We start from the raw sequence: 21,549 nt of genomic DNA on the forward strand, positions 1-21,549 counted from the left end.
GGTGACCTTTAATGTTGAGAGATAACTGTATTATTTCCTCTTACATACAAATGCGGTCTATGAGAATTGATTACATTACATTACATTGCATTTAGCTGACGCTTTTATCCAAAGCGACTTACAATAAGTACATTCGACCAGGAAGACACAACCTTGAAGAAAACAGAATCATATAAGTACATCAGGTTTCATAGAGCCAAACATTTCAAGTGCTACTCAACTGGCTTTAGATAAGCCAGTCCTTTATTAGTATATAAGTGCTTTGTTAATAGTTCTATCGCTCGAAGTGGAGTCGAAAGAGATGAGTTTTCAGTCTGCGCCGGAAGATGTGCAAGCTATTTGCTGTCCTGATGTCAATGGGGAGCTCATTCCACCATCTTGGAGCCAGGATAGCAAACCCACGTGTTTTTGCTGATGGGAACTTGGGTCCCCCTCGCAGCGAGGGCGCAGCGAGTCGTTTGGCTGATGCAGAGCGTAGTGCACGCGCTGGGGTGTACGGTTTAACCATGTCCTGGATGTAGGAAGGGCCAGATCCATTCGCAGCATGGTAAGCAAGTACCAGTGTCTTGAAGTGGATTCTAGCAGTTACCGGAAGCCAGTGAAGGGAGCGGAGGAGCGGAGTGGTGTGGGAGAATTTAGGAAGGTTGAAGACCAGACGAGCCGCTGCATTCTGGATGAGCTGCAGAGGTCGGATGGCACATGCAGGTAGACCAGCCAGGAGGGAGTTGCAGTAGTCTAGGCGTGAGATGACGAGAGCCTGGACCAGAACCTGCGTCGCTTTCTGGGTCAGCTGGGGACGTATCCTCCTGATGTTGTAAAGCGTGTATCTGCAGCAACGGGTTGTAGCAGCGATGTTTGCAGTGAAGGACAGTTTGTTATCTAGGGTCACACCCAGATTCCTTGCAGTCTGAGTCGGGGAAACAACTGAGGTGCAGATGTTGATTGTTAGGTCAAGAGTGGGACAATCTTTTCCCGGAAGGAAGAGCAGCTCAGTCTTGTCAAGGTTGAGCTTGAGGTGATGAGCAGACATCCACTGAGAGATGTCAGCTAGACAAGCAGAGATGCGTACAACGACCTGGGTCTCTGAGCGGGGAAAGGACAGAATTAATTGGGTGTCGTCAGCGTAGCAGTGGTATGAAAAACCATGCGGGCTAATGACTGATCCGAGCGAGTTTGTGTACAGGGAGAAGAGGAGGGGACCAAGAACAGAGCCCTGAGGGACCCCTGTAGTTAATTGACAAGGGTCGGACTCGGTCCCTCTCCATGTCACCCTGTAGGTACGGTCTTTCAGGTATGAGGTGAGGAGGGAAAGTGCAGAGCCTGAAACTCCAAGTTTTTGGAGAGTGCGAAGGAGGATCTGATGATTCACCGTGTCGAATGCAGCAGACAGGTCCAACAGGATGATGACAGAGGAGAGGGATGCTGTTTTGGCAGTGTGCAGTTCCTCCGTGACAGCAATGAGAGCAGTTTCTGTGGAGTGACCTGCCTTGAAACCAGACTGGTGCGGATCCAGAAGGTTGTTCTGATGGAGATAACAGGAGAGTTGTTTAAAGACAGCGCGTTCAAGTGATTTAGACAGGAACGGAAGGAGAGAGACAGGCCTGTAGTTTATAACATCTGACGGGTTGAGAGTAGGTTTCTTTAGGAGAGGGTTTACTCTTGCCTCCTTGAGACTGTTTGGAAAGTGACCAGAAGTTAGATGTGTTGATGAAATGGGTGAGAAACGGTAGAATATCAGGAGCGATAGTCTGAAGGAGGTTTGAAGGGATGGGGTCCAGAGGACAGGTGGTAGGGCGGGCAGAGGTAATGAGGGTAAGAACCTCACTTGGAGAGAGAGGGGAAAAGGAGGTCAGTGTGTTGGTGGAAGGAGGGTCTGGTGACCCAGTGGTGAGTAAAGGTGAGTCAGAAAAAGAAGAGCGAATATCATTAACCTTTTTTTCAAAGTGGGTAACAAAGTCGCTTGACAGAAGGGAGGAGGGGGAAGGGGCTTTTGGAGGGTCCAAGAGGGAGGAGAAGATGGAAAACAGTTTTTTAGGATTGGAATAGGAAGATAGGATCTTATCTTGAAAGAAAGTGCTTTTTGCCTGAGAGATGGAAGCAGAGAAAGAGGAGAGGAGAGCCTGATAGGTTAGGAGGTCGTCACAGTGTTTGGATTTCCACCGTTTCCGCTCTGCTGCCCTAAGGACGGTTCTATTAGCACGCAGTGCATCATTTAGCCAGGGAGCAGGAGGGGACTGACGAGCCTGCCGAGATGTGAGAGGACAGAGAGAGTCCAGAGTGGATGAGAGAGTAGAGAGGAGAGTTTCTGCAGCAGAGTTTGAAGGCAGGAGTTGGAACGAGTCCGAGGAAGGGAGGGCTGAGAGCACCGACGAGGCAAAGGTAGAGGGGGAGAGGGAACGAAGGTTACGGCGGACAAGTGCAGGATGAGAAGAGATTAGTTTGTTATGTTTGGAAAGGGGTAGAGAGAATGAAATGAAGAAGTGATCGGATGTGTGGAGCGGGTTTACAGAGAGGTTAGAAGTAGCGCAGTTCCTTGAGAATATGAGATCAAGGATATTGCCAGCTTTATGAGTCGGTGGGGACGGAGACAGTGAGAAAGCAAAGGCGGTTAACAGGGATGTTAGTTCGTCTATCTTCCCCGTCTGGAGGTTGAAGTCTCCGAGAAGTACAGCGGGAGGGCCAGTTTCAGGGATGTGTGAGAGGACATTATCTAATTCCTCCAAGAAGTCCCCCAAGGCGCCTGGTGGACGGTAGAGAACAACAATGGTTAACTGTATAGGATGGGTTACTGTGACGGCATGGAACTCAAAGGTGGAAGGAGTGAAGTTAGGTAGCTTGAAGAGGGAAAAGCTCAATTTGGGAGAGAGCAGGAGACCAGTGCCACCTCCTCTGCCAGTTGCTCTGGGTGTATGGGAGAAGGAATATGCAGTGGAGAGAGCTGCTGGGGTGGATGTGTTGAATGGAGTAATCCACGTCTCAGTGAGAGCAAGGAAATCCAGAGACTGCAGGGAAGCGTAGCCAGAGATGAAGTCAGCCTTAGGAACAGCTGACTGGCAGTTCCACAGGCCACCTGAAACTAGATGTTGGATCTCAGTGGAGCATGTGGGATAGATGAGAGCAGGCCGGTTATATCGATTAGGAGATACACGGGGCCAGTGATAATTGCGAGAAGACACATGAACAGGAATGGAAAAAATACACATGATTATAGCATGAGGGGATAAACAACTAAAGAAAAGAGAAATAAGACACCAGCTCAATCAGAGTAGGATTTGCCTCCTCTTTGCCTCCCTCGTGACTCCCGTAGGACTCCAATGTCTTTGTCAGTCTTTGACTCCTGTAGGACTCTAATGTCTTTGTCAGTCTTTGACTCCCGTAGGACTCTAATGTCTTTGTCAGTCTTCGGCTGTCTGACGCTTAAGCTGACGCTCCAGGAAAGAGCTACCTAAAATGGACGCCTGATTGCTGAGTTCTCACAGCTGTGGGGCCACGCGCCTCTAATTAGTTAACTATCTACAGCTGATGGGCGACAGTAGACTGGCCCTGCCTATATTGTAATGCAGGCTTGAGTGCTGAGACCTGTGTAGCAGGTTTCGCCTGAGCAGATCTGAGATTTAAAATCTCTCAAAAGCGCCGTTTTAGCTACAATAACTACAGAACAATTATACAGAGTAGAATAAATGAAACAGAGAAGTCTAATTAAACAAGAATATAACTTACAGTGGTTGCTGCGTCAATAGGTAAAATCTTCACCCGGTCCAGATGCAGTGGAAAGTATAAATACTCACAAAAAATATCAGATCGACAGAGACAACCCTGAAATAAATCATGCATTATTGTTACGGAGGAGAAGAAAAGCAACATGTTTAATGCTGTGTGTTATATTTGCCTCACTAAACACACACACACACACAGCTCATAAATAAAGCTGTATTTGTGTCATATGCCAGCTCTATTAATGTTTCTCCAGGGAGACTGTCATTTATTGTTGGGCGTGCGTGGGTGTCGTTACAGCGCTCCATAAACGTGTCTATAAATATAAATGATAGGTGCATGCTGGGTACGTTCAACTGCAAATCAAAGGCAACTCAAATTGTATTTACCTTTAAATCTGTATTCTAGTTATGAAAATTGAGCACAGCTGATCACTCCCAGTGCAAATATCACGTGCTTTTATTTCATAGTTCCAATTGTTTTATAGACTTTTCTTAACCAGATTACACTCTGTCTTTTCCCTTCTCAACAGACCAAATTCACTGATTTATATATATTTTAAAACTGTTATTACTTGAGCAATAGTATCCTTTGTTTACATTTTGTAAGTAGCAGGCTGTCATAAAGTACACTGACTTCCATTCTTTATATTTATATTGTATATTCACTAAAGATACTCAATTAGATATATATCCTTCACTGTTAATAATGACATGCTGCTGTGATTTCCCCCAAATTGGGAGTCAATAACAGGATATCTTATTTTAATATCATGTATCTTTCATATAACATTACCACCTTTGACCACCAGATGTCGCTAAATATCCAGAAATGTATCCTTAAGGGATTTTTTCTGCATTATTCATATTTAAATAATACAAAGAGTGCCAGAAATGTGTTATTTTAGTCCTGTAAATGACTTCATTGAATTCTTACTTTTAGTCTTGACTTTAAATTATTTTTTAACATTATTTATCATAACGTTTGGAGTTTTTTTGCCAAATTATTTGGGATCTTAGACCTAAACGCTATTATTAAGTACTTCACAGAAGGTTTTTTTTTGTATATAAGTTGTGATTTCTGTCCTCCTGCTTCAACTAACTTGACTTTCTTGTCCATTGTCTGTGTATATTAACATTAAATGAGTGAAATACAGTGTATATTATGATTATGAACCCAAGTACAAGATCTGAGTACTTCTGCTTTTACTAAGTACAATATCTGAGTACTTCTACTTTTACTCAAGTACAAGACCTGAGTTCTTCTACTTTTACTCAAGTACTGTACAAGACCTGAGTTCTTCTACTTTTAAAACATCAGCTCAACAACTTGATTGTTTTCAGGTCCAATAGTGGCATCTTGTGGATATTAGAGGACGCTACAAGCATTCAGAGTTAATGTAGGCTACAGGATGTGGTTATGCATCAAAAGTGAAAGTAATGCAAACCAGGGAGGATTCCGACATTTGAGCACGAGGCTGTACCGTTGGATTCATGAAAAACTTCGACATCTTACCTCAGAGAGAAATCACTGAAGCTCTCACTGTGCCACACAGCAGGTAAGTTTAATAAAGAAAAACAGTACTAACAGCGTTTTAGCTATCATTCTACTCTTGTGTTCCCGATATCATCGCACAAGGAATCATTAATTTAAAGACAAAACCTGTGGATGATAATTATGTTTTCAACTTGTGTTACTTTAGTTATTAGCTCTTCACCCTGTTTTAAGATCTCAGGGTTTTTTAGTCAACTTATATCCCAACTGTGCTCAAAGTGTATCAGACACATAGATATTATATATCTCAGGTATCAGAGCAGAGCATTAAACCAGGCCAAACTTGTCAAAATGGCCCATAACGTTTGATTTGTGGAAATGTGATAAATTGGCTTTTTTGTTTAACCCTCTATGGCATGACTTTTTATTTTGGGAGGAAAAAAATGTTTCACCATGTGTTTTAGGAGCTTAGGGGTCCCTGATATTATATCAATTATAAAATGTGACCCCCCCTCACCCCTCAACCATCGGTTGGTTTGTTGCCTCAGGGCAACACTGTGCTACGAGGGTATTGAAACACCAAGGATTTCTACCATTCAGAAGAAATAGAAAAAACAACTCTATATGAATTCAAAAGGTTTTCTGTGTGTGTGTGTATGTGCGTGTCTGTGTGTGTCTGCATGTGTGTGTGTTTGTGTGTATGTGTTTGTATGTCTCTGTGTGTGTGTGTGGGTGTGTGTCTGTGTGTGTGTCTGTGTGTATGTGTTTGTGTGTGTATATCTGTGTGTATGTACGTGTGTGACGTGTATGTGTGTATGTGTTTGTATGTCTCTCTGTGTGTGTGTGTGTGTGTGTGTGTGTGTGTGTGTGTGTCTGTGCGTGTGTATGTGTGTGTTTGTGTGTGTCTGTGTGTATGTATGTGTGTGTGTCTGTGTGTGTGTGTCTCTGTGTGGGTGTATGTGTGTGTGTGTGTGTGTGTGTGTGTGTGTGTGAGTGTGTGTTTGTATGTCTCTCTGTGTGTGTGTGTGTCTGTGTGTGTGTGTGCGTGTTTGTGTGTGTATGTGTGTATGTATGTGTGTGTGTCTGTGCGTGTGTGTGTATGTATGTGTGTGTGTGTGTGTGTGTGTGTGTGTGTGTGTGTGTGTGTGTGTGTGTGTGTGTGTGTGTGTGGTGTGTGTGTGTGTGTGTGTGTGTGTGTGTGTGTGTGTGTGTGTGTGTGTGTGTGTCTGTGTTGTGTTCTGTGTGTGTTCTGTGTGTGTTTGTGTGTTGTGTGTGTGTGTGTGTGTGTTGTGTGTGTGTGTGTGTGTGTGTGTGTGTGTGTGTGTGTGTGTGTCTGTGTGTATGTGTTTGTATGTGTGTGTGTGTGTGTGTGTATGTGTCTCTCTGTGTGTGTGTGTGTGTGTGTGTGTGTCTGTGTTTGTCTCTGTGTGTGTGTGTGTGTGTGTGTGTGTGTGTGTGTGTGTGTGTGTGTGTGTGTGTGTGTGTGTGTGTGTGTGTGTGTGTGTGTGTGTGTGTGTGTGTGTGTGTGTGTGTGTCTGTGTGTGTGTGTGTGTGTGTGTCTGTGTGTGTGCCTGTGTCTATGTGTGTGTGTCTGTGTGCCTAACCCTATGTTGACCTTCACTGTCCTCACTGTCAGACGGAATAGCCCTAACAGCCTGACCGTGTCCCTTCTGCCCATAACAGGTTTTGGGGTCCATTTCCTGTAAATATCAGTAGAGGTAAAAACATTGATTAGGTTTATCATTTTATAGCTGAGCACACTTGTATGATATTGCCTGGGAAAAAGTGATCAAGTGGCACAGTGTTGCTCTGAGGCAACGAACAAAAAAACATAGTTTTAGCTAATTAATAAATACATAATAAGTCTTTAAACAATCAAATATACTTCTTTACGTATTCATGCACATGCATGTATTTTTTATTTTAAGTTGTGTACATTTCTAATATGTTAAAAAGTGAAATGTATCTTACCAAGTGGTGGCCCTGAGTCCCCTGCAGTTTTGCTTGCAGAAGGACTGCTCCACCCCAAGACAAAATGCCACACCCATATAATTCCCTCATTGTATTGGACACCAGCATGTCAGGTGACATTGTTAATATTTAAAAAAATAAAAATATTTAGGGGGCCAGTGTGAGGTCGAAAAAAGTGGTTTGTTGCCTTCGGGCAACAGTATGCGGTAGAGGGTTTTAATGGCTTTTGGTTGAGGCCGGTTTTATTTTTGAAAGGAACAGCCGGATGTGACAGTAACGGAAACATTAACCAAAACGTTAACGGACGGAACTCCAGTGTTAAATTATTCAGTTTAATGGGAGGTTAATGATGTCTTATTGTTTTAGCTGCGTCGAAAAATAACCAAATAAGGTGTACGTCACTCATTAATTTGTAAGTATGTTCAGAATGTTATATTTTTGTTGTGATAAGTTAGCTAACTGTGTAGCTTTAGGCATATAGCATAAAGTTAACGGTTCTAATGACGTCACTGATGGATTTACAAACTGCCAAGTTTACAGTTACCTATTTATTTAAAAAGGAAATTGTACTACTTATTAACTCATATTTGTAAATGTGTACCTTGTATTTGAGGTTTACGGATAACAACGTTAAAGTAAATATACTAGTTTGTACTTGTAACAGACAGCTAACGGTTTTCCTTAACTGTTAAAACCCTCTTGATGCTCGCGCAATTTAGCTTAGAAACATAGCTTTTTCGTTAGCAAGCATCTACACCCAATTTAAATTTTAACATAAAAAAGAACCATAAAAGCTAATAAATGTAGGCTAATTCAATATATGACAACAACAATATAATATGTAACGTAAGTATTTTCAGAATATGTTTGTGTCTTTTATGTAATAAGTTATCTAACTGTAGCTTTAAGCAATATATAGCATAAAGTTAACGGTTGTCACTCCTGGATTTACAAACTGTAAAGCTAACAGTTACCTATTTATTTAAAGAGGAAATTATACTTATTAAATCATATTTGTAAATGTTTACCTTGTATTTGAGGTTTACAGATAAACACGTTAAATTAATATACTAGTTTGTACTTGTAACAGACAGCTAACGGCTATTTATTTAAAAATGAAATGGCTAGTTGTAAATGTGTTCCTTTTTATTTTAAGTTTAAGGATAATAAATGTGTAGGTAAATATTAACTATACTAGTTTGTACTTGTAACAGACAGCTAACGGTTTTCTTTAACAGTTAAAACCCTCTGTGCAATTTAGCTGAGCAACATAGCTTTTGATTAGCAAGCATTTTTATAATAATTGTTTCATAATTACACAATGAACCTCATTGTGTAATTATGAAACAATTATTATAAAAAAAAAATAACACCTAACACCAAATAACTAATTACATACAGGTACACATATAAGTATCCACACAAGTATTTTTGTATATTAAAAACACAAATGCCAGGTAAATATATAGTAGTAATGCCCTCATCGTAATTAAAATGGTGTCTAGTTTCATTAACAGACCCATGTCGTAAATAATGTTGTATATTTACTAAAAACAGCATTGACCTGGACTGTCTTCAGAATTCCTTTATTCGTCCTACAGAGGAGAAATGTACCATTGTTACAGCAAAGAGACAAAGCCAGCTTAATATCTCTCAAGAATCATGCATTTTTTTAAAAATGGTTAAAGATAAAAGAAATACACAATTTACAAGATCTACATCCAGAAACAATAACAGTTGAGCAGCCAGGTGAAAGTATAAAAGGTGGTAGTATACATTTCACAGATATTTACGGTAAATATATATTGCACATAAGTAGTATTGCACAACAGGAGTTTACTAGTCTTTGTTATATGTGTTTGTGTGTGTGTGAGGTCTACCAGGGGCCATGGTGGTTGTACAGCCTGACTACTGCAGGAAGGAAGGACCGGTGTCTCTCTCTGTGAGACATCGCGGGGCAGCAGCCTGTCGCTGAAGGAGCTGCACAGTGAGGACAGGGTGTCCTGGAGGGGGAGGGACACATTGTCCAGCAGCGAGGACAGCTTGGCTGCCATTCTCCTGTCTCCTACCACCTCCACAGTGTCCAGAGGTCTCCCCAGAACAGAGCTTATGGTTTGTTACCGTACATTTATGAAATAATATTCACTTCAAATGACATTATAGGTTTTGTTGTTATCTGAAAAACATGCACAAGAGGTAAAAGTACTTTTTAGTCTTTTTCTCAGGCTGCTTTGACTTGATTATATTTTATTGATTCTTTTTTTTCTCTTCTTTTTGTCAACAGGAAAAATCATGTATTAAAGGCTCTCAACATCTGATGAAGTCTTTCATCAGTGTGGACATAAAGGCCTCAGTGTAAGTGTCTCTAATACACAGCTCGCATGTTGTATTGTTGGTGACATGTATGGATGATTTATATGTTCAGAGTCTTGTATGTTAGAACATTTCAAGTGTTGACGGGTGGTGAAAAAGCATCTTACTGTTTTGACTAGTACTGTTCACACTGGGACAAAACAGCTATCCATTTTGTTTGTATTAGCACGTTTACTGACACAATAACAACTTGTTGGCATGAATTCAATCTTTTGTGTGAGTTAATTCATTTTCATACATGCAAAAGAGTTGTGATGAAACCGTTGTAACCATTGCACACAGAGTTAAGAGAAGGTCAAGACTAGTGTTGCACGGTGTACCGATACTTGAAAGGTACCGCGATACCCTGCCGTTAAAAACGGTACGATTCCTCCGTTTCATTAGTATCGGTACTTTAAGAATGACGGGGAAAAGTACTCCGGTGAGAAAGCGCCGTTTTAATAAGAGCCGTGTTCAGCGCTCTGCTTCCACTCCCTGCGTGCACTGCAGCCGTGCCTGCAGTCCCGCCCCTCTCAAGCACGTTCTAAGTCCCTCCCCTCTCTCGTGCACGCGCTAGCTGCCAGAGCATGTGAGAAAACGAGAAGCATGGCTGCAAGTGCGTGTAACTGCCGCTGCGCCTCGTCTTGTTGACAAAAAAGACGGCAGAAGCGAAATTTGGAAGTATTTGAGCTATATCTCTGACAGTGAGGGCAAGCCTACGGACACCACGAGGCCTGTCTGTGAGAAATGTTTTAGATCCCTGCAAACCAAGGGAGCCAACACATCAGACTTGGCTAAGCACCCGCCGACCGGCATCCAGAGCTGTTTAAAGAATTTAAAGACAGACAGGTTAGCGAATGTGATAGATAACATAATTACATCATGCTCAAGCCCATGCCCTCAAATCTAAGTCAAACAAGTGTAATTTATTTTGTGACAAACGAAAGTTTTCGTAGTTTGACGAGGCAATAACTGTCTAATATGGCTATCTTTTTAGCTAACTTACCAATGTGGCTAACATCTGCAATATACATTTTGTCAATAATTATTTATATTACTGTATGCTAAAAAAATTATATTTTAGAAAACAAAAAAGTTTTTTGAGATGATGCTTAATTTTATTTAATACGAATTATTGTCATTTATTTTGTTTATTGTTCTCATTGTTTAAAAGTTTGTGTTCTGGTTCTGGTGTGAAATAAAGCACAATAATTACATTTAAGACTGTTTCCCTTTTTTTTAGAAAAGTATCGAAAAAGAATCGGAATCGCAATTCTTGACTTGGTATCGGTATCGAAACCAAAATGTTGGTATCGTGACAACACTAGTCAAGACTGTTTAAAGAAGTGAGCCAATAGGCGCTTTCACACCGGAGTACTTTTCCCAGGAATAGTTCCGGAATTTTGCGTTCACACCAAAAAGATCTGGAACTAGAACCTTGTTTTTGCGAACATTTTCACGCCTTTTCAGTCCCTGCTAGAGAGCAGGTACTTTCCTGGGGAGAAAAAGGTTCCAATTTCTGATTGGTTGAGCGAATTGCAAACCACGCCCTCCAAAAGGTTTTGTGAAGCCGCCATTTTATTTGCTCGCATTAGCATTATTAGCATTAGCCCAGCGCACCAACGGTCAAAAGAAAACATGGGAGCGGTGGAGATGAGGAGGTGTCGGAAGACTCCCAGCAGCTTCTACTGAAGCCAGTCTCCAACTCCGGGGGACTCCGGGACTTCGGGTGGCTGTATACGCCGTGAAGTTATTTGCGGCCTGCCGGTAAACCCGAAGCAGAAGAAGTGACGTCGGCGGCTTCATTCGCCTCATTCTCCCTCAGGGAACTTATTCCGGTGTGAACAGGATTTACTAGGACAGTCCCAGGACTAAATAGTTCGGCGGGACTAAGTACTGGGAACTAAGTACGGCAAAGTACTTGGTGTGAAAGCGGCTAATGAGAAAAACGTTATCATTAATGCCAAATCCTCCTCCCCTGCTGTTCTTATCTGCCCTGAATTTATTTTATTCCTTTTAGGTCTAATGTTTTGGATGTTAAACATGAGTTCATATTACATTTCTTTCAACCATTCTTTTGTTCTCTAGATCATTGAAATTGAAGCAGAAGACACCGAAGTAATGAAACATGGCTTCTACAACACAGTCAGCTGTAGAGTACGTCAGGAGGGCCAGGCGCCATCTTGTGAAAACATTAAAGAATCTGTCAGTGATTCTAGAGAACTTGAATCAGCAAGGAGTGTTAGGCAATGAAGAGGTCAGCATAATACAAGCAGAAGGGAATGACTACAATAAAAACAGAACACTTCTAGACTGGGTTATAAAAAAGGGGGAAGCAGCCAGCTATATATTCCTCGAAATTATTTACATGACGAGGAAGAGGAACCATGGGAGGACATCCCTTCTCCCTGAGAAACAGACTGTAGCTTCTGCTGAGAGCGAGACGTTTGACCTGCCCCACTGGATCAGCTGCTTCCCATTCAAGGAAGACACACAAATGGGCAAAAACTACCTACAAGGTATGTCATTTAGTTATATAACTAATATAGAAAGTGTGTCACGTCTTCATTGCTGGTGTTTGATGGGCTCTGTCATCTGGAAATGTGCATCCACTTTACAATATTTATTTACCTTCTCACTGTTGTTTTTATTTTAGCCCCAACACCGTGCCACCGTTACCAGGCAAAGTTGAAGTCAAAAGCACAAAAAATATCAAAAGAGTTTTGGACGGCAAAGAAATATCTGTTTGAAGAAAACAACAAGCCTGATCTGTCGTACATGTCACTTGTATTGGACACGCAAGGAAGTGTTTCTCCCTCTAAAATAAAGAAATTTAAGAGCAAGAAAAGCAGGATGACCCGTTGTAAAAAGCTAGGGACCTACATCCCTAAGGACAAAGCAGACATTTCTCCCAGTGACCTGCTTAAAACACATAAAAACATACTCTTGGTTGGTAAGTCTGGGATTGGAAAGACAGCACTCACTCATGAAATGTTAAAACTCTGGACAGAAAAAGATGACGAGGAGCTAAACTACATGTTTTACTTTGACATGAGAAAAATATCCAACATCAAGAGCCTGGAGGACCTTCTTTTCAATGAGTTCAGTGAGCCAGATGAAGGCAAAGACGAGGTCCTACTGGACATAAAGAATAACTCTGAGAAAGTTACACTCATTTTTGATGGAATCACAGATCTGTCTTTACCAGTAGTGCGGAATCTTGTAAAAAAAGATTTGCTACAAGACTCCAAGGTCATTTTGACTTGCAGACCAGCTGATGAACACCGCCTTGAAGAAGACCTTCCTTCTGAGGACTTACTCAGAGTGGAAGTGAAAGGCTTTAGTGAGCAGACCATAAAAACATACATATCTGCTATGCTACGTGAAAGAAAGGAGAGGGTTTTGAGCAACTTGGAGTTGTTAACGCTTTGCCATGTACCGATGTATGCACTGATGGTGGCTGCATGCTTTACATTCGAGACATCAGAGGACTTTCAAAAGCCTTGCTGTATAACGGATATCTACATCAACATTTTCCGTTTTTACCTTGAAAGAAACAGCAACACAGAATACATAGAGGCCTTCATCGAAAGCAAGAGTAAGGAGATACTGTCTTGGCTGAGGTTGCTTTTCGTGCAACTGAAGAAAAAACGGGTGAACTTGACACTACGTCCATTTCGAGACAGCTGTGTCCTCTCCTTGCTCAAACCACTTGCTATCAAAGTCGCCCCTACTGAGAGAATAACCACTTATGCATTTCTCCATTACACAATGCAGGAGTTTTTTGCAGCACTGTGGCTCTTGAAGAATCCAGATTTAATCACTAATGTTTTTCAGCAATGCGTCACTGAGGAGAAGAAACACATGAAACATCTGATCCCTTACATGTGTAGATTGTTGACTAAGAAGAGCCCTAGTTTGATGGAGTATCTGATTCCTGCTGAGGAGCTCAATAATACATCAAACTGGTTCTTCAAGAAAGTGATATCAACATTCCTTCCTAGTCTGTGTGGAAACGATGAGCCTGATACTGAGGACAGTGGGCGCATACTGTTCCTATGCCAGTGCTTGTATGAGTCCCAGTGTCCTGAAGCATGCATTGACCTTCTGGAAAAACTGGACTTCCATCTTGATCTCAGTGAAGAGAGTCTCGATCCTTACCCCTGCTGTGCTGTGGCCTATGTGATCACTCAGTCTAAGGAGAGGAAAATATCGCTGAACCTTGAGGACGTCACGATGTCACAACAAGGAATGAGACCACTATTAGGATGCCTTCAAAATGTCCAATGGTATGGATGAGCAGTTATTATTACCGCTAAGATTACAACACATCTAATTAGTTAGAATTTAATTGTTCAAAGTTGTAACCTTTAATATATAAACAGAAGTAATGAGAAAAGGATCTCTGATTATTCTTCATATTGTAGGTGTGATTCTCTGCCACGGCAGCTGTGGGAGATCTTCCTTCTCAGCGAAGGGGAGATGGACTACATCACCTTACTTGGCCTTGATGGAAATCAGTTGCACCTTCCAGTGGAGGGGGACAGAAAGCTGTTTGAAAGAGCAGTGACAGTCCTGCAGAAGATAAGTAAGAAGGTTAAAATCTGCCTCCACTGGGAAAGGGAGAACCCTGACTGCCACAGTCTGCGTGAGACTCTGCTAGAGGCTCTGCCATACGTCAGCTCACTCAGGTATGAAGCTTATGTTTCTGTGTGGTGGGATTCACCCCCCACAAACCACGTACACATCTTTAGCTTCCAAACTTCACTGGAATTTATTTAAACATTATAATTTATAAAACTGCAACTTCTTATTTAACAAAACTAAATGCATAATAAAGTGACAAATCACCTTCACAGTTGAATTATTAAAAGTCTAACTGTAATACTTAGGGTTGAGGATCGTTTGGATTTTAGTTCTGGATTCCGGTTCAGATTTTAGTTCTGGATTCCGGTTCAGATTTTAGTTCTGGATTTCGGGTCTTTGAGGGTAAAAACAAGTCACATGCCAATTTAACAAATTGTTTTATGAACCTTTAGTACAATAGCGGAAATGGTGGTCAAACAACATAGGATCTAAAACTTTTAATAGTTTTCATTACGATAAAGTTGACGGGCGTTTAACGAGCAGCAGTGTGTGTACCGAGAGAGAAAGAGATGCTGATGTGCATTGATCAGCGATCAGCTCACACTAAACCAGCTCCCTGAGAGACAAAAAGGGAACCTGAACATTTTCTTTGCAAAAAATACACCTTTAACCCTAACCTTTAACACACACTTTAAGAACCACTGCCTTAAAGAGCCTGTGACACGAGTTTCCCCCATCATCCAAACCCATCAATTTGAGTAAATATTGTCTCCTTGAAAACCGTTACTGAACTGATTTTGGATATTTGTACTTTGATAACCATTAATCTGCCCTTCAATGTTGACCATTTCCTGGATCTGCTCGGGGATTCTTCAAATCCCGCCAAATGATGTGTGACGTCATTGCGGGCACAGCGCTCCAGCTGCACCGTTCAGGATCACAGCATCTGCATGTAAACGCACGATGGCGCACACAGCAGCAAGCTCAGACAGCGATGACAGTTTAATGTTGAACGTGTCTGAGAGCTCATATGAGGCTGGAGGATCGGTTTATGTTGTATCTGTTAGAAGTTTAGGAATTAGGTGCGTCAATATGGGCGATCATACGGTCATGTAGCCAGTGGTGGACTGGGACTAAAAATCATCCCGGGACTCTCGACCGGCCCACTTCGGTACCGCTAGTAAATTGTCAACGGGGGGAGTGGGGGATGTCAGGGGCGGCGGGTGCTGTAGATAGTAAATGTAAATATGTAAATATTTGTGTCACTGCATCCTGGTAAAATACAAATATAATGCAATGTCAGTGTCTTTGACATTAGCGCTGCCAGCCACCTGTGCTCTGTACTACGAAGCCAGTTCAACATACCCTGGATATGTTTGAGTAACAAACTAACAACAACAAACGAGATCTCGCTAAGCGGTCCTACGACGCTGGTTATCAACTCGGTAAATCAAGCCAGGGTTTCTCTCACCAGCTGAGAGCGCGTTCACGTCTAAGACACGAGTGGATCTGACTTTAATTACATTTGACTCGAGTGTTTCGTCAACATAATGTGTTGCTTAAAATAATACTTCTGCATACAGTATGTGACACTGTGAGTGTTGCACGGCCAGACACGGCTCAGCTGACTCAGATAAGGAAAGATATGATATATTATGATATTATATGATCGATGATCTGATTGATGATGTAATATGAATGATAAGTGCGACACGTCGGCGTCTTCTCTGCATACGGCAGTTTAAACTGTATTTCCTTTATCCTGTAATATGACTTGAGAGATTTAAACTCCGCACACTGAGTTGATCTCTTTTCTATAGATGTTGGAGGCGTAAAAAAAGTTATTTAGCCTTCCCAAACCTGAGCCTCACGCGCCGCCTATGGGGGATGTGCAGTGACTTATCCGACCGGCCCACTTCGGTACCGGCCCATCGGGATTCGTCCCGATGGCCAGTCCGCCACTGCACCCAGCCCACGTAAGCTGTCAACGGGGGGAGCCTCGCTGCGGGGAAACGGTGGATCTAGTGTCCTGATCAGAGTGGGAATAATAATAATAATAATCCGTGCATTTTATCCATTAATTTCCCCAACATTGTGGTGAAAAAAACCACACGTTTAATCCATGTTGGTGTACTACAACTACAAAAAGCATCGGTTTGTTTTCTCATCAGGAAATGCAGACCGGCTCAAACAAACGATTTTTAATCATCATCCTCACGATCATTTAATGTATCATATGTTCGCCGAATTGACATGAAAGCACTAATAAATGTAGTTTCATCCACTTGAGTTTACAACTACAAAAATAATCGATTTGTTTTTATATCACATCCTACGGGAGGAAATTCAGTAGCTCTCACTACCGATTTTTAATCCTAATGTAATCATCATCTTCACCACGATCATTTATGTTTGTGTTTGCCGAATTGACATGAAAGCACTGACAAATATGAATATACTGTAGTCAACTTCATTACAACGTTATTAACGTGCCTAAACTCAGTAATTCACCATTTCTACGCATGACAACACACTTTGTCCGTGTTTGGCTCTCTCGCCGCACAGTGAAGCGTTCCCGCATTGACGTCACTTCCGGCTTCCCCCAAAACTTCAAAATGAGTCGAAGGAATTTCCCCGCGATGTTCGAAATTATTGATATTTATCGGAACATCATCGCAACTTCTTTTTTAAACTGACGGTTCGAGATGACTAGTAGTCCAATATTTCATTGCACAACAGTTGTTGGGATGCTGTCACAGGCTCTTTAAGTTTTATCCTTGTGTAAGTGTGGATGTTGAAATAAAAAATAAAAAAATGTCTTTGTTTTTTGGTGGGAAAGTCTTCATTGCATTCTGAAATGTGGATCAGCATTAAGGTGAAACTCATGTAATCACAGCAGAAAATAGGAGAAAAAAGTCAGATGTAATCAGGGTTCCCGCAGGGTCTTAAAAAGTCTTAAAAAAGTCTTACATTTGATAATCAGAATTGAAGGTCTTAAAAAGTCTTAAATATGATCAAAGAAATTAGAAAAGTCTTAAAAATGATCGGATTTGAAAGGTGTTTCGGTGTTCACGTTCATGTCGAAATGTGTTTTGGGGGAAATGTAATAGGTAATAGCCTTTCAGTTCCCCCCAACAATTTTTATTGAAAAAAAAAACTAACTTTGCATCTCCAGGATCCTTATCGGAGAACACCCAGCTAGTAACCTAGCAACCAAGCTTCAGCTAGCGAGAGCATGCTCCTGAACCTTTGCGCCGGTGTTATGCATGCCCGCCGAGATATGCATGCACCTCGCGGGAGTGCGCACAGCGTAAAGCAAAAGCTCCCAGACATTTCAATGATTTGTACGGCAAAGTACGGTTTGGAAACAATATCATTTCCTTGTTGGCGGGCATGCATAAAACGGTGACGGCATAACACCGGAGCCTCGCTGCGGGGAAACTTTTGTTCTAATCTGTCAAAATGACAGACTGCATTGAGATTATTCCGTCATTTAAAAAAAATCCGTCATCGACGGAAAATATTCGGTTAGCGCGACCACTCCCTCCGGGCGACATTTGGGTCTACATCAACCCTAAAACCGGAGGTGCTGTGGACGCTAAATACCGTAGCTAAACACCAATCCTACAACAGCAACAATGAAAGATTGTAGCCAAGGGAGCAGAGCTCAGAAGATGGCTCTTGTCACACAGAGACACACACACACACATTCACAGATAGGCAGTTTTTTTCTTCTGGTTTTTGGCTTACACAGTTCTGTGTGCTGTTATGTTCAGTCGTCGTTCTTATGTTGAACGTGAATACATTTACTTTGAAAGTAATTATGGGACGTATTTCGTCTTTCAGCAATTTAGAATTAGATATTGCAATTTCAAACTCAACATTAGGACAGTATTAACAGCTGTAACTTAGTTTTACATTACATTTTTTAAAGTTCTAGTAAATGCAATGACCCATGTGTCTGTTATCATGCAGCTTCAGGAGGACCCACAGAGATCCAGGATTACAGGAGCGATGCTATGAGACACTGAAGAGACAAGAAAAGCAGCTGTTTCTGGATTTATGCCTGAAAGCAGCTACTCTCATCCAAGGAGAAAGCGTTCACAATGAAGTGAACAACCTCATCTCTCTGTTTTCCTTTAACACTGATATGCATAACATCCTTCTGGATTTGTATCTACATGTCAAAACTCAAGAGAATTCAGCTGTCATTCAACTGAAGCCATTTTTCCAGTCAGCTCCTGCAGTCTGGATCATAGACCTCTCACAGAGAGAGAGCTCCATCCTGCTGGAAGTGCTGAGACTCCAACCAGAGAAGAAACAAGTGGAGCTGAGAGGCTGCTCAGATGGAGAGAGTGAAGTGAGGACTTTGCTGCAGTGTCTGCCTCATATCTCACAGCTCAGGTAAATGCTAATCTGCAGATTCAATTTAACATAATTTAAACCACAGCTGATGGAGAAAAGTTTGTATTTGATAGAAACCTAACATCACAATCTCTTGATTCCTTGTGTTTTCAGTTTTGTGCCTCAGTTATCAGAACCTTCAGGTGAACTCCAGTTCTTTGGGCCTCTGTTCTGTGCAGCAGCAGAGAGACAGAAGCAGACAGGAGAGAAGCTACTGCAGCTGCTGTTATCAGTGTGCACATATCAAACGATAGCTTTAACCGACATAGTTTCTTATTATTTTAAGAGGAACCCTCAGTGTGATTTCCTGCTGGATCTGTACTCCCACCTGAAGGACTATGAGACTGAAACAGGCCTGAGTGTCCTTCCATCATTACAGTCTGTTCTCCAGTCAGCTCCTGCAGTCTGGACCATAGACCTCTCAAAGAGAAGGAGCTCCATCCTGCTGGAAGTGCTGAGACTCCAACCAGAGAAGAAACAAGTGAAGCTGAGAGACTGCTCAGATGGAGAGCGTGAAGTGAGGACTTTGCTGCAGTGTCTGCCTCATATCTCACAGCTCAGGTCAGTCAGACAGATCATGTATATTTTATGATATAATGTGGATTTCTTAAGAAATACAAATATAAAGACCTGTGATTATGGGCAGTGTTTCTGAAAGAGACAATAGTCCTTCACTTCTGAACATGATTCCCAGGTCAGTCATTATTCTAAACCAGTCTTCTACCAGTTTGAGAATAATGAAATGATGTGAATCATAATGAGAGAACCTAAGCTCTGCGACAGCAGCACCATCTTGCTCATGCCTCATTCAGAAATAAAGACACATACAAACCAGGGTTTCCGTTAGCCGGTAATTACCGGTTTTTAGCTGGTAAAATGTATTAAAAACCGGTAAATTCAAAACCTGCCGGTCAAAATGTCTGGTAATAATTAGGGAGGCTCCGATAGATCGGCCGCCGGTCATTATCGGCCGATATTCACTCTTAATAGTTTGATCGGTGCTCTCTATAAAGAACGATCAGGAGAGCTGGATCTGATCGATATGGACATAAACGCGAGTGAAGTATAACCGGACACGCGAGAGAGATCAGATCAGCTGCTGAGTCTGACAGAGACAAGCAGCTCTGCATAATCACCTGAAGCCCCGCCCTCTGTTTAGCGAGCTGCATGAGAAACTGACGGGCTGTCAGGAGAGAGAGAGGGAGAGGGGAAAAGAGAGCATCCGTTTCTCCCGTGTTATTATTCAAAGTTAATGTAAACTTTTGAATAATGTACGTTATCTACTACAAGTAGTTTGTTTGAATGTAATAATTATGTTGTTTGTTGTTTGTGGAATCATTTATTGAAAAATGAAGCTGCATTTTTCGATCTGTTACGATTATAAACTGAAGCAATATAAAAATGAGCCCCGTGAACTGAGTTTTAAACTGAAGCATATCTGCTCATAGTCCGGTAATTACCTGCTAACGGAAACTCTGCTACACAACTCTTATTATTATTATTGAAATATGACCGGTAAGTTTCAAATGTGTCCGGTAAAATAAATTCTGCCCGGACATTTGACCGGCGAGAAAAAATCCTAGCGGAAACCCTGATACAAACACAAATAAACTTGCTGATAAAACTGCTCTCAGCTGTTTAACACATCTCTGCAGCTTATCAAAAATCAGTTGTAAGAAAAACAAATGTTATTGCACAGATAGAAGAGGTTGCATCTCTTAATTTAAATAAAGAGCAATTCAAAGTATAAAGGCACAACAAGTAAGACTCCATGTATCTACCTCTTTCACAGATACTAGATTCAACTTGACTGAAACTAATGAAACTTCTAAAGACTGTATAGTGAGCTTTGAGTAAAGACTTCAGACACATGAACGATCCTAACTTAAAGTCCTCAGAGACAGAGGAGGTGTTGCTAAACTCTGATTCACATGTGTATTCTCTCAGGAGCAAAGTGAGCAGTTTCATGATGTGATGTTCTCTTCTACGTGATAGTGACTCTAGATGTTGTTGTTCCACTTCTTACATTATTATATTGGGAGTATCATTGTACACACACAACGCATTCACAAAGTAAAATCACCTCAGGTGAACAGAATCACTGGGAAGCAAATAAGAAGTGATTTGAGGAACAGGATTAGTGTCTGTGTTGTGAGTCAGCAGAAGAGCTAAGTGATGACACCTTTTGTGAAAAGGTTCATTTACTGAACGCTTTCCAAAATCCAGATATGATCCTTTTAACGGAAAAGTTACTTCAATATGAGGTTCATTGGCTTTACTGTGTTCTGCTTGATTGCAGGTCTTTGTAGACATTTAGCAGAAACACTCCCAGAGTCTTTCTCTGCTGTTGACATCATCTGATAACAAACTGTTCAATTCTCCTTCCAGTTTCTGCTTTGTAGTCTCAGGAGGAGTCCAGTTCTTTGGGACTCTGTTCTGTGCAGCAGCAGAGAGAGAGCAGCAGACAGGAGAGAAGACACTGGAGCTGTTATCATCAGTGTGCACATATCCAACATTCCCTCTTCCTCACGAATCTGATCCTGATGATGTAGAATATTATCAGGGTGATTTCCTGCTGGATCTGGCCTCCCACCTGAAGGACTATGAGACTGAAACAGGCCTGAGTGTCCTTCCATCATTACAGCCTGTTCTCCAGTCAGCTCCTGCAGTCTGGATCATAGACCTCTCAAAGAGAAGGAGCTCCATCCTGCTGGAAGTGCTGAGACTCCAACCAGAGAAGAAACAAGTGAAGCTGAGAGGCCGCTCATATGGAGAGAGTGAAGTGAGGACTTTGCTGCAGTGTCTGCCTCATATCTCACAGCTCAGGTCAGTCAGACAGATCATGTATATTTTATGATATAATGTGGATTTCTTAAGAAATACAAATATAAAGACCTGTGATTATGGGCAGTGTTTCTGAAAGAGACAATAGTCCTTCACTTCTGAACATGATTCCCAGTTCAGTCATTATTCTAAACCAGTCTTCTACCAGTTTGAGAATAATGAAATGATGTGAATCATAAGAGA

The 21,549-nt window shown here is 41.7% G+C and overlaps 1 protein-coding gene across 2 annotated transcripts; it reads left to right on the forward strand.

The window, feature by feature from the left end:
• Positions 1 to 5,150: 5,150 nt before the first annotated feature.
• On the forward strand, positions 5,151 to 21,456 carry LOC117533521 (nucleotide-binding oligomerization domain-containing protein 1-like). Of its 2 annotated transcripts, none has more exons than XM_034197305.1 (9): positions 5,151 to 5,272; positions 9,054 to 9,291; positions 9,464 to 9,534; positions 11,620 to 12,050; positions 12,188 to 13,820; positions 13,959 to 14,222; positions 18,094 to 18,522; positions 18,637 to 18,821; positions 21,087 to 21,456. In XM_034197305.1, exons 4-9 carry the CDS (start codon positions 11,660 to 11,662, stop codon positions 21,377 to 21,379), a joined length of 3,195 nt encoding a protein of 1,064 aa, XP_034053196.1. In that variant the 5' UTR covers positions 5,151 to 5,272; positions 9,054 to 9,291; positions 9,464 to 9,534; positions 11,620 to 11,659; the 3' UTR covers positions 21,380 to 21,456. The 2 variants fall into 2 exon arrangements, with proteins under 2 accessions (XP_034053196.1, XP_034053195.1); XM_034197304.1 differs by having other exon boundaries at positions 18,637 to 19,083; positions 20,911 to 21,452.
• The last annotated feature ends 93 nt before the right edge of the window (positions 21,457 to 21,549 follow it).

Source organism: Gymnodraco acuticeps, unplaced genomic scaffold (genome assembly GCF_902827175.1).
Source record: "Gymnodraco acuticeps unplaced genomic scaffold, fGymAcu1.1, whole genome shotgun sequence".
NCBI lineage: Eukaryota > Metazoa > Chordata > Actinopteri > Perciformes > Bathydraconidae > Gymnodraco > Gymnodraco acuticeps.

Excerpts from the sequence above, each read along its gene's own strand:
- LOC117533521 (XM_034197304.1), top strand. The coding sequence starts at position 11,660 with ATGGCTTCTACAACACAGTCAGCTGTAGAGTACGTCAGGAGGGCCAGG. Across the intron at positions 12,051-12,187 it reads GGGCAAAAACTACCTACAAG|CCCCAACACCGTGCCACCGT; the intron begins GTATGTCATTTA and ends TTTTTATTTTAG. Across the intron at positions 14,223-18,093 it reads CCATACGTCAGCTCACTCAG|CTTCAGGAGGACCCACAGAG; the intron begins GTATGAAGCTTA and ends GTTATCATGCAG.